The sequence below is a fragment of the Schistocerca serialis genome, unplaced genomic scaffold, assembly GCF_023864345.2.
Source record: "Schistocerca serialis cubense isolate TAMUIC-IGC-003099 unplaced genomic scaffold, iqSchSeri2.2 HiC_scaffold_1407, whole genome shotgun sequence".
Lineage (NCBI taxonomy): Eukaryota > Metazoa > Arthropoda > Insecta > Orthoptera > Acrididae > Schistocerca > Schistocerca serialis.
Window position 1 is genome coordinate 1,845,621 of NW_026047633.1, and position 12,204 is coordinate 1,857,824.

The window sequence follows — 12,204 nt, forward strand, 5'->3', positions numbered from 1 at the left end:
TGCCGAGGAGTTGCCAGGATTACAATGGGCGGTTGAACTTGCTAATAACCTGGACTGCGGGGCAGCACATTGAACTAAGGAGCATTCATAAGTATTTGAAATTATTAGCTGCAATAAACATACGTAAAGTTGTACTTCAAACCGGAGAAACATATGTTTCAAGTAGTATTAACAACAGTCTCGCGGAAGAATTAAATCAGCTGAGAAATGTTGGCATACTATTTACGCAGACTGAATGTAATGATTGATGACGGAGAGAAACGGCAAGGCAGAAGAAAACGCTTTGTTGATGAAGCAGCAGGGGACGATTTCAACCAGAGATCGAGGAACAGTTTTCAGCTAAATGTTTGCCACGTTATTACACGGCTGTAGGGAACTTGACTGTACCGCGTGCAGCCACCTGCAACACGGACACATTCCGTTTCCCGTGGAACTACGTAAGCGAACACGATTCTCCGGTCCAAGAGCTTGTGGGAAACGACGAATCTTGCTACAGTGTAGACGTGAACAACGAGGGTCTCTGAGAAGAAATTTTACTGTTGAAAAGATTCGTGAAGGCAATGTTGTGTGTGAGCATTTCTTCTGCGCCTTGTCAGTACTCTTTGTGAGTGAAGTGTGAGTGACGGCCTCACGGACTGTTCTGCCGTTTGCCTGCTGGCGCCTCACAAGCAGAGAGGCCGCTGACAGTTGTGGCAGGAGTCACGGACTGGCGGGCAGCGGCGAGCTGCGTCAGCTGCGGCCACAGGGAATGAAGTGAGGTGAGAGCAGCTGAGTTGACAGCCGTACACTCTCCACTACACTTATTTACTCGATGTATTGTATGAGTCAAGGTAAGTGTAATTTTATTACCTGTAGCTCCACGACTTGCGTCACCGTCTCAGCTGTGCCGTTGTGACCGATGACTGTCGAGATTCGTGTGCGTCGTTGCGAAACTGCTTTCGTGTGCTGAAACTCTGGCCTCGGTGTTCTGTCTCCAATACAACTAGAATTACTTTGCTGCTTGCAATCTTTTACGTCAACTAGAGACAACAGTACCAGATAGAGGATTTCCTTCAAATTTTGTATGCATGTCATGTTGTGGTCTCATTGTGTTTAGTTAAATGTGTACTGACTGTATGGTTCCAGATGATAGTCGCATTATCTAGTGTGAATACTACTACTACTACTATGTCATTGTTATTAAACACAACAGGTACGGTAGAGTAGAATGTTTGCTGAATATGGAGAAGTAAATTGAGTCTGATATCAGGAGCGAAAATTCTGGTGATAGAACTCATATAGCGTTACTCTCGGTATGTTGCAAATTAGAATAGTCTGATGTAGCACCTTGTAGAGTGGTGTGAAATACTTTTCAGCGATCACATATTATACAGCAGTTGTGTTTCTTCACAATGAACTGTTGATTTTTGCCAAGTTTAGTCTGGAAGTGTACTCTAGACTTTTTCTTAAGAGAAGGATTGTACATTGTTACCTGAATTATTTTGTTGTTATCTGGCGTTGTCTGGGTTTTGCTACAGCATTGCTTAGAGTATTTGTGTGCTGTATGTTACTCGAGGAGGGCTGAAATTAGTGAGTCACAATAGGATTGACTTTTTTGGATCTTTATTTAAAAAATTATGAATATTGCTCTCCTACAAACTCTTTCAGTTCCTGTTTTTTTGCTAAGAGTTCAATGGATGGGCTGCCTCATGACAGCATCTCCACCAGCCGCCTGTCGTTGCACCGCCTGGCGAGGTCCACCGGTGTCTCCCCACCACCAGCTGTGGCCCCCCTGTCGGCCCCCGCGTCGAGCAGCGCAGCCGCCACTTCTGCGCGGCCATTGAGTGCCGCAAGATGCAGCGGCGTCCACCCACCGTCAGTCCTGGCGTCCACCGCCGCCCCCGCTCCCACCAGAAGCCACACCGCCTCGACGTCTCCCCTGCCCGCTGCCCAGTGCAGGGCGGTCCACCCCCACACCGTCGCCCCCACTTCGGCCCCTGCGGCGATCAGCGCCCTCAGCTCCCCCACTGCCCCCCGCTCAGCCGCCCGGAACAGCCTCCTGCCCCTCTCCTCTGCAGAGAGGCTCCTGCACAAAACACACAAACTGCCACTCTCTGCTACAAACACACAACACGCAGAACGAGGAAAACAGCCACACGAGGAAACAACTGTTGCGAATACAAATCTGTCCTGAAACAAACCTACCGTATTCCCCCTCCCACAGTACAAAACAGTGCGCAATTGTGTGTATGTATTAAACTACAGTACATCTGTTCTACCCCCCTCATAAGAAAATCTTCATTCATCGTCCATTACAAATAGCATTGTACAACCTCTCAAAGAATTTCATTACCACATTTTGTCACACTCATTCCTGCAAGTCAGCTCCTTTGCTCTCGGGACGCAACACCTAACCAGTCGCTCACCTCCACTACAGAACAGGCTTCTTGCAGCTGGTACTGGTCTCTGTCTGCAGCTTCACTGCCAGACATCACACACAAGAAGAATCCCGTCTCCTGGTTTTCAAACAGACACTTTCCTGGTATGCAGGCAAAAGAATTTCACTGCAGTTACCGGCAGTTTCCTTCATTCAGCCTCACCAAACACTGAAACTTTCTGACACACAGACAACAATTTATTCAAAACATGTGAGAGATAAACACCAACTCGGCAACACCCCCCCCCATAAAAAAAAACTGTGTGTGTGTGTGTGTGTGTGTGTGTGTGTGTCATTTTATGGCCTCATAGCATATGCACGTGTGTGTGTGTGTGTGTGTGTGTGTGTGTGTGTGACTTTTACGGCCTCATAGCATATGCACATGTATTTGACATGTGCTATCATGCTCAAAATCATCTGAACGACCTCAGTTGTCGTCCATCTTCATGTTTTTGCGGCGTAAGGACTGTTCCATGAAGTTTCTGGCGTGCAGCTGCATAAATTCAGTGGTTCGGTCCTCGGGTTTAAAAGGACGGACCAAGTGCGGCAGCGTCAGTCACCACAACTCACTTTGGAGATGGCGGGACGGTGTTCGGCCGAAATATTAGGAGAAGAGGCTGAATTTATGCGGCTGCACGCCAGAAACTTTACGGAACGATCTGAATTGTGTTTCGCCTGATTTGTAATCAGTCCTCATAACATTGTTCCTCTGCTCTGTTTTCGGTACAGTCTTTGCCTGTACAAAATGTTCACTGCATGAGGCCACAAGAGACAACTGCTCTGTGTGATTATCGGCTTACATGCAAACTGACACTTTGGTAATGCAAATACCAGAAAACGTGTTATTTGACATTACACAGCCATTACGCTTGCATATTCAAATTTATTGTAATAAATCAAACCTCAGAAACCAGCATCCTCCTTCAAATGACACGACGAAAGTTTTCTCACTGCGCTACTATCCGGGAATGCAATCCAGCAAGTAAAGACGAAATATCTCAAGTATGGTTTCAGTCACAAGTAACAAAGAGTGTGCAAGGTCAAACTCGAAATGATCTGCCATAAAGTTGTGTGTTTCCTGGAGATTCGAACGCAGCACTTAATCGCATGGTTAACTGAGCGCAATCAAACGTTAGAAATCGTCATTTTTAACCAGCAACGAGATGACAAACTAAACCCAGGAGACGAAAGTGTCTTGTGTTATGGGCATTCGAAACCAACACCTATCGACACTGACCTCTAGTCACGCGTAGGCGTTATATGATGATTTACTTCATTAGCAGCGAAATCTGTGCATGTCTGTATTGTAAATACAATTATGAAAATTTTCCGCTGACTAGGAATCGAACCCAGGACACACAGTTGTTGACTACATAGACACGTTGACTGTACTATCCTCTTTCACGAGTAGCTGTGAGTGGCATGTCTGAAACTGACATGATAGGACGAAAAGCTGCGTGTCTGACTAGGGTGTCGAATCCAGAACCCACCATTATTTTTGATAAAGCGCAGAAAGGCATTAAAAATCATAATAATACCTCACATGTATTTTGGTGTGCATGTGTTGCAACTTAAAGTGCCATGACAGAATTCGAACCCCACAGACATGTCTTTTGTGAACGTCTTTATAGCTTTGCAGGCAAGTGGAAACAATGAAGCAGTGGAAATGCATCATTGCAAACTGATCAAACGCGACGAAAAGGGAGATCTGAGTGCACCACCAGTATTTTCTACATCTCAGGCTCTGGTAGAGTCAAGTCCCGTGTGACCTGGCACAGCGATTGGCTCATTCATAAGACAAAAACAAAAAAAAAAAAAAAAAATGGCATAAGAAAGGTAACTGGTGACAGAGTTTCGACCCGCCATGACTTCCTCCTCTGTCAGGGCCCAGCCTGTACCGACTCTCCTCCAGGTTACCAGAGGTGGGAGAGCTGCTACTTCTGTTGGATGAAAATGACTGCCGGATGTAAGAAACGAACCCAGAACTTCAGCATAGGTAGCTAGAATCATTTCAACTTTTTTTTAACTAGCAACCTTTATCACGAATTTAAATTCATGTAAGTTGCGGGATTCGAACACACTACGTGCAGACTAGAAACTCGCGCCCTTAACCCCTTTTCTTTCATTTAATTTTTTAACCATTCCGGTGCCTGGCCACGACGCCTCCCGCCATACATGTCTCCGAGTCACTCCGTTGTTTTCGTGGGTTATTTATTTTTATTTTTAATACTTCATCCAGAAGACTACGTCTGCACAGAAACTATGTCAGCTGCGGGCGACGGCTTCGAAGTTTGTGTTCACTCTGGTTGGCTTTCCAATTTATTTCGCAGTATCTTCTTCCTAATCGAATGCATAATTCTCGCGAGGTTTCTTTGCCATGTTGGTCCTCTCTTAACTCCGAGCAATCCACTCGCTGGAAGCTCCGTGCTGCCATTTTGGATGCTTCGGGTAACGATGTATGTAACACAGAAAAGAAGAAATGAGGGCAGTCCCGTCTTCTGGTTAAAGCAAGTTGTGGCATACGGAATAAAGTAAAATAAAATGTACTAAGAAGTACCATGTCTTTTGTCGTGAGGACAAAATTTTCCTGCGAGATGCCTTCAACACGAAATAGGGTGCTTCTGATCCACTTATTTTAGTGTTGATTTCTGTTTCCTTAAAAATAAATGAATAACTCAGTAAAAAATAGTGTTAAAGACAAAAGAGGTTAAGCACGATTCATTACGTTGTTCTTGCGTTTACGTCTGTTTCTATTCAGTTTGCACACTGTTTCACGTAACTATACGTACTAAAATATTTTTGCGGAGTTTCTCCTGCAGTTTTTCGCCTCTGCGATGCACACCCAGGGCGGCCGGAGTGGAGGAGACGCGCCGACCCGTTGTCCGCTTGTGCCCGGCGTGCGTTTTGTTCTGTTTTGTTTCCTTCTATTAGCAGGTGACACGTTGTTTGTCCTTTTAGCCACTTTACAGCATTTCTTTATTCTAAATGACAAGTCACCTTGCTAGAATTCAAAAAATCGTCAGGCAAGATATTGCAAATAATGTTGGTGTTATCGTGGCCAACGTTGGTCTGATAAGTCCCTGGATATCCTCCACTTCAGTGCTCACAAACCTGTCTTCTTCGCTTGCTATCAGGTCCCAATTATCACGTGTTGGCGAATCACCCAGGTGGACTGCCTGAAGTTTCCCTTTGGTTGCTACTTTCCTGTTTACTGCCCTCTACCGAGCAGGTTTCACACTTGTTGGTAGTTGAGGGGTGCTGATGTTTATCCAAATGACCTTCCATCTGTTGTGCAGCTACTTTTTTTGTACAGCCACATTTCCGCATTCCTTTTCCGTTAATTGCACGTATATGTTCCTAACTTTTACCATATTCGACGGGCGAACTCTGGTTCGAGTGTAACTGAGTTCGAATCAAAATTGTTCAAAATGATAAAAGCCGTGCATCTATGGCTGGATTCAAGACAGTGGGAGTAATTTCGTCTAAGTGAGACACCAGGGTCGTGTGAGTCTTCTTCCGCATCTCGTGTGTGGAACACACGAATACAGCTTGTGATATTCTCCCAACATCTGAGAGATTGTGAGATTTAATCTCTCTCTCCCTCCCCCGGGCAATTTCCTGCTGAAGGAGTCAGCGTGTCAAACTTTAGCTTGAAAATGTTAACCACGAGCTGACAGAAATCTTGCTGCTGTTTCACGTGGTTTGGGAAAACCTTTGCTACACAGTTGACTTTAAAAACCACGTACATACACTCCTGGAAATGGAAAACAGAACACATTGACACCGGTGTGTCAGACCCACCATACTTGCTCCGGACACTGCGAGAGGGCTGTACAAGCAATGATCACACGCACGGCACAGCGGACACACCAGTAACCGCGGTGTTGGCCGTCGAATGGCGCTAGCTGCGCAGCATTTGTGCACCGCCGCCGTCAGTGTCCGCCAGTTTGCCGTGGCATACGGAGCTCCATCGCAGTCTTTAGCACTGGTAGCATGCCGCGACAGCGTGGACGTGAACCGTATGTGCAGTTGACGGACTTTGAGCGAGGGCATATAGTGGGCATGCGGGAGGCCGGGTGGACGTACCGCCGAATTGCTCAACACGTGGGGCGTGAGGTCTCCACAGTACATCGATGTTGTCGCCAGTGATCGGCGGAAGGTGCACGTGCCCGTCGACCTGGGACCGGACCGCAGCGACGCACGGATGCACGCCAAGACCGTAGGATCCTACGCAGTGCCGTAGGGGACCACACCGCCACTTCCCAGCAAATTAGGAACACTGTTGCTCCTGGGGTATCGGCGAGGACCATTCACAACCGTCTCCATGAAGCTGGGCTACGGTCCCGCACACCGTTAGGCCGTCTTCCGCTCACGCCCCAACATCGTGCAGCCCGCCTCCAGTGGTGTCGCGACAGGCGTGAATGGAGGGACGAATGGAGACGTGTCGTCTTCAGCGATGAGAGTTGCTTCTGCCTTGGTGCCAATGATGGTCGTATGCGTGTTTGGCGCCGTGCAGGTGAGCGCCACAATCAGGACTGCATACGACCGAGGCACACAGGGCCAACACCCGGCATCATGGTGTGGGGAGCGATCTCCTACACTGGCCGTACACCACTGGTGATCGTCGAGGGGACACTGAATAGTGCACGGTACATCCAAACCGTCATCGAACTCATCGTTCTACCATTCCTAGACCGGCAAGGGAACTTGCTGTTCCAACAGGACAATGCACGTCCGCATGTATCCTGTGCCACCCAACATGCTCTAGAAGGTGTAAGTCAACTACCCTGGCCAGCAAGATCTCCGGATCTGTCCCCCATTGAGCATGTTTGGGACTGGATGAAGCGTCGTCTCACGCGGTCTGCACGTCCAGCACAAACGCTGGTCCAACTGAGGCGCCAGGTGGAAATGGCATGGCAAGCCGTTCCACAGGACTACATCCAGCATCTCTACGATTGTCTCCATGGGAGAATAGCAGCCTGCATTGCTGCGAAAGGTGGATATACACTGTACTAGTGCCGACATTGTGCATGCTCTGTTGCCTGTGTCTATGTGCCTGTGGTTCTGTCAGTGTGATCATGTGATGTATCTGACCCCAGGAATGTGTCAATAAAGTTTCCCCTTCCTGGGACAATGAATTCATGGTGTTCTTATTTCAATTTCCAGGAGTGTATTTGAAAAGTGTGCCTTTTGGATATCGTCAAGTCTTCTCGCACTATGTTCTTTGGCGCTAGCTGGCAGACTGGCAAGGATGTTCCTAGTTTGCAGCTGTAGTACGATTCATATGTAACTGTAGTTGATACCCAAAATTTCCATATGGGGCAACACATTAAGGTCTCCCGTGTTTTGCAGAGATATTCCACGTGTGATTTAATATTGCTCGGCTTCGCACCTGATGCAAGTTCGGAATTGCTGATGACCTGCAGTGCCTTCTCCCAGTCGCTGTCGCCAACGATCACTACATCCACGTCACCTGTGTATGGCCTACAGACGATATTCTGCCGGTATGCGTGTGTGTGCATGCGTGCAGCCCTCGTAGCTGTTTCTGCAGAGCGGCTAGCAGGGCCTCAGCGGCAGTGGCGAACGAGGCCCTCCACACAGGACCACCTCGGCGTACACAGCTCTTGAGTGGGAGCTGCCTTGTTAGCTGACCACTGATCATGATTTGCAAACTGCTGTTCTTCAACATTATACCAATTACCTTGACAAAATATTGCAGAAAATCCAGTACTGTCATTGTTTCAAGAAGGCACTGGTGACTCTCCCTATCGAAAGCATTCCCGAAATCGAGCGACATTACGGCGCACTCGAGCGTGTGAACATGTGCCGCAGATACGATGTCGCTATATTCACGGACAGTTTGAATACTTTATCTGCCTCTACCCACCGTAGTTCGATACGGGCCAGTCACCTCATGCATTATCATTTTCACTCTCCAGGCAAGAACGTGCACCATTAATTTTGTAACCACCATTCAGGGCAGTAACTGATCTCAAGAGTCCCTTTAGTCAGCCATAGTGCCAGTAGTGCTAGTGTTTTGAATACAGTCCTTAGACAGGTAGTGCTTTTTTCATTCTTTTCTACAAGAAGTGTCCGGTAACCACAGTTAAGTCAACTATCAGCTGCCTTTAGTGAATTAGCAGTCTAGTTAAAAGTTGATTAACTATCTACAGTAAATTGATTTCTTACGACGGATAGGATGTGTGACTGCTGTGTACGGACGCAGGGGGAGCTGGCCACTGTTCGCGAACAGCTGAGCGTGTTGATGGCCGCGGTCAGCCGTCTTCAGGCTGCTGCCTCGGAGTGTAGCGGCAGTGGGGAGTCTGGTGCGTCGCATGGTACACCCCAGGTGTTACACATGCGTCACCCACTGTCCCTGCTGTCGAGACATCTTCGCGGATACCGGGCGCGGTTGGGCCACCCTCTCCCCAAGGGGAGTGGCGGGTTCAGCGGCGCACGAGGCGGAGGGTAAATGTGGAGGCTGGTCGTGTGGCATCGCCCGCTCTGCCTGTGAGTGGACATGTGGCCGCTCCTTCAGCAAGGTCCGAGCAGGCACACGGCGAGAGGGGTTTATTAGTTATTGGGAGCTCCAACGTTAGGGAAAAAGCGGGAAGGTCTGGGAAATAGGCCAGTGTTCACTCTGTCTGCTTGCCAGGAGGTGTCATCCGAGATGTGGAGGAGGCGATAGAGAGCACTGGGTGCACCCGATTGCAAATTGTTGCTCATGTCGGCACCAATGACTCCTGCCGTCTGCGTTCAGAGGTCATCCTCAGTTCGTACAGGCGGTTGGCGGAGTTGGTGAAGACGGAAAGCCTCGCTCGCAGGGTGGAATCTGAGCTAACTATTTGTAGTATCGTTCCCAGAACCGATCTCGGTCCTCCGGTTTGGAGTCGAGTGGAAGGCTTAAACCAGAGGCTCAGACGATTCTGCGGAGATCTGGGGTGCAAATTTCCCGACCTCCGCTATCGGCAGTAGAAATGTAGGGTCCCCCTGAATAGGTCAGGCGTGAGGAAGCTGCTACAAGGGTAGCGGAGTACGTGTGGAGTGCACATGTGGGTTTTTTAGGTTAGAGAATTCCCTCCCTAGGCCCGACAAGGCCCCTCTTGAGACGCGACAAGGTGGTAGTAGTAGGCAAAACGCAATGGGGAATAACAATATTAATAAGTTATTAGTAAACTGGAGGAGCGTCTATAGAAATGTCCCGGAACTGCTCTCATTAATAAACGGTCACAATGCCCACATAGCACTAGGGACAGAAAGTTGGCTGAAACCAGATGCGACTACTAATGAAATTCTAAACTCAGATTGGAATGTATACCGCAGAGACAGGCTGGTCAGTGAAGGAGGAGGTGTGTTTATAGCTGTAAGAAGTGCAATAGTATCGAAGGAAATTGACGGAGATCCGAAATGCGAAATAATTTTGGTGAAGGTCACGGTTAAAGCAGGCTGAGACATGGTAATTGGATGTCTCTATAGGCCCCCTGGCTCAGCAGCTGTTGTGGCTGAGCACCTGAAGGATAATTTGGAAAACATTTCGAGTTGATTTCCCCACCATGTTATACTTCTGGGTGGAGATTTTAATTTGCCGGATATAGACTGGGAGACTCAAACGTTCATAACGGGTGGCACGGACAAAGAATCCAGTGAAATTTTTAAAAGTGCTTTATCTGAAAACTACCTTGGGCAGTTAAACAGAGAACCAACTCGTGACGATATTAGACCTTCTGGTGACAAACAGACCCGAACTATTTGAAACAGTTAACGCAGAACTGGGAATCAGCGATCATAAAGCGGTTACTACATCGATGATTTCAGCCGTAAATAGAAATATTAAAAAAGGTAGGAAGATTTTTCTGTTTAGCAAAAGTGACAAAAAGCAGATTACAGAGTACCTGACGGCTCAACACAAAAGTTTTGATTTAAGTACAGACAGTGTTGAGGATCAGTGGACAAAGTTCAAAACCATCGTACAATATGCGTTAGATGAGTATGTGCGAAGCGAGATCGTAAGAGGTGGAAAAGAGCCACCGTGATACAACAACCGAGTTAGAAAACTGCTGCGGAAACAAAGGGAGCTTCACAGCAAACAAACATAGCCAAAGCCTTGCAGACAAACAAAAATTACGCGAAGCGAAATGTAATGTGAGGAGGGCCATGCGAGAGGCGTTCAATGAATTCTAAAGTAAAGTTCTATGTACTGACTTGGCAGAAAATCCTAAGAAATTTTGGTCTTGTGTCAAAGCGGTAGGTGGATCAAAACAAATTGTCTAGACACTGTGACCAAAACGGTACTGAAACAGAGGATGACAGACTAAAGGCCGAAATACTAAATCTCTTTTTCCAAACCTGATTCACAAAGGAAGACTGCACTGCAGTTCCTTCTCTAGATTGTCGCACAGATGACCAAATGGTAGATATCGAAATAACGACAGAGGGAAACAATTAAAATCGCTCAAAAGAGGAGAGGCCGCTGGACCTGATGGGATACCAGTTCGATTTTACACAGAGTACGCGAAGGAACTTGCCCCCCTTCTTGCAGCGGTGTACCGTAGGTCTCTAGAAGAGCGTAGCGTTCCAAAGGATTGGAATAGGGCACAGGTCATCCCCGTTTTCAAGAAGGGACGTCTAACAGATGTGCAGAACTATAGACCTATATCTCTAACCTCGATAAGTTGTAGAATTTTGGAACACGTATTACGTTCGAGTATAATGACTTTTCTGGAAACTAGAAGTCCACGAGACTCAAGAGGGCCATAGACACAGGTTCACAGGTAGATGCCGTGTTTCTTGACTTCCGCAAGGCGTTCGATACAGTTCCTCACAGTCGTTTAATGAACAAAGTAAGAGCATATGGACTATCAGACCAATTGTGTGACTGGATTGAAGAGTTCCTAGATAACAGAACGCAGCATGTCATTCTCAATGGAGAGAAGTCTTCCGAAGTAAGAGTGATTTCAGGTGTGCCGCAGGGGAGTGTCATAGGACCGTTGCTATTCACAATATACGTAAATGACCTTGTGGATGACATCGGAAGTTCACTGAGGCTTTTTGCAGAAGATGCTGTGGTATATCGAGAGGCTGGAACGATGGAAAATTGTACTGAAATGCAGGAGGATCTGCAGCGAATTGACGCATGGTGTAGGGAATGGCAATCGAATCTCAATGTAGACAAGTGTAATTTGCTGCTAATACACAGAAAAAAAGATCCCATATTATTTAGCTACAATATAGCAACTCAGGAACTGGAACCAGTTAATTCCGTAAATTATCTGGGAGTACGCATTAGGAGTGATTTAAAATGGAATAATCATATTAAGTTGATCGTCGGTAAAGCAGATGCCAGACAGATTCATTGGAAGCATCCTAAGGAAACGCAATCCGAAAACAAAGGAAGTAGGTTACAGTACGCTTGTTCGCCCACTGCTCGAATACTGGTCAGCAGTGTGGGATCCCTACCAGATAGGGTTGATAGAAGAGATAGAGAAGATCCAACGGAGAGCAGCGCGCTTCGTTACAGGATCATTTAGTAATCGCGAAAGCGTTACGGAGATGATAGATAAACTCCAGTGGAAGACTCTGCAGGAGAGACGCTCAGTAGCTCGGTACGGGCTTTTGTTGAAGTTTCGAGAACATACCTTCACCGAGGAGTCAAACAGTATATTGCTCACTCCTACGTCTCGTGAAGAGACGGTGAGGATAAAATCAGAGAGATTAGAGCCCACACAGAGGCATACCGACAATCCTTCTTTCCACGAACAATACCAGACTGGAATAGAAGGGACAACCGA

The 12,204-nt window shown here is 47.2% G+C and overlaps 1 protein-coding gene across 1 annotated transcript in view; it reads right to left on the reverse strand.

The window, feature by feature from the left end:
* Positions 1-1,585: 1,585 nt before the first annotated feature.
* The window catches only part of LOC126442777 (uncharacterized), an 82,977-nt gene continuing 72,358 nt past the window's right edge, over positions 1,586-12,204 (reverse strand). Inside the window, exon 4 of the mRNA XM_050090806.1 lies at positions 1,586-2,065. Within this exon, the coding sequence (XP_049946763.1) occupies positions 1,687-2,065 (379 nt within the window). The 3' untranslated portion in view covers positions 1,586-1,686. The remainder of the gene's footprint in view (positions 2,066-12,204) is intronic.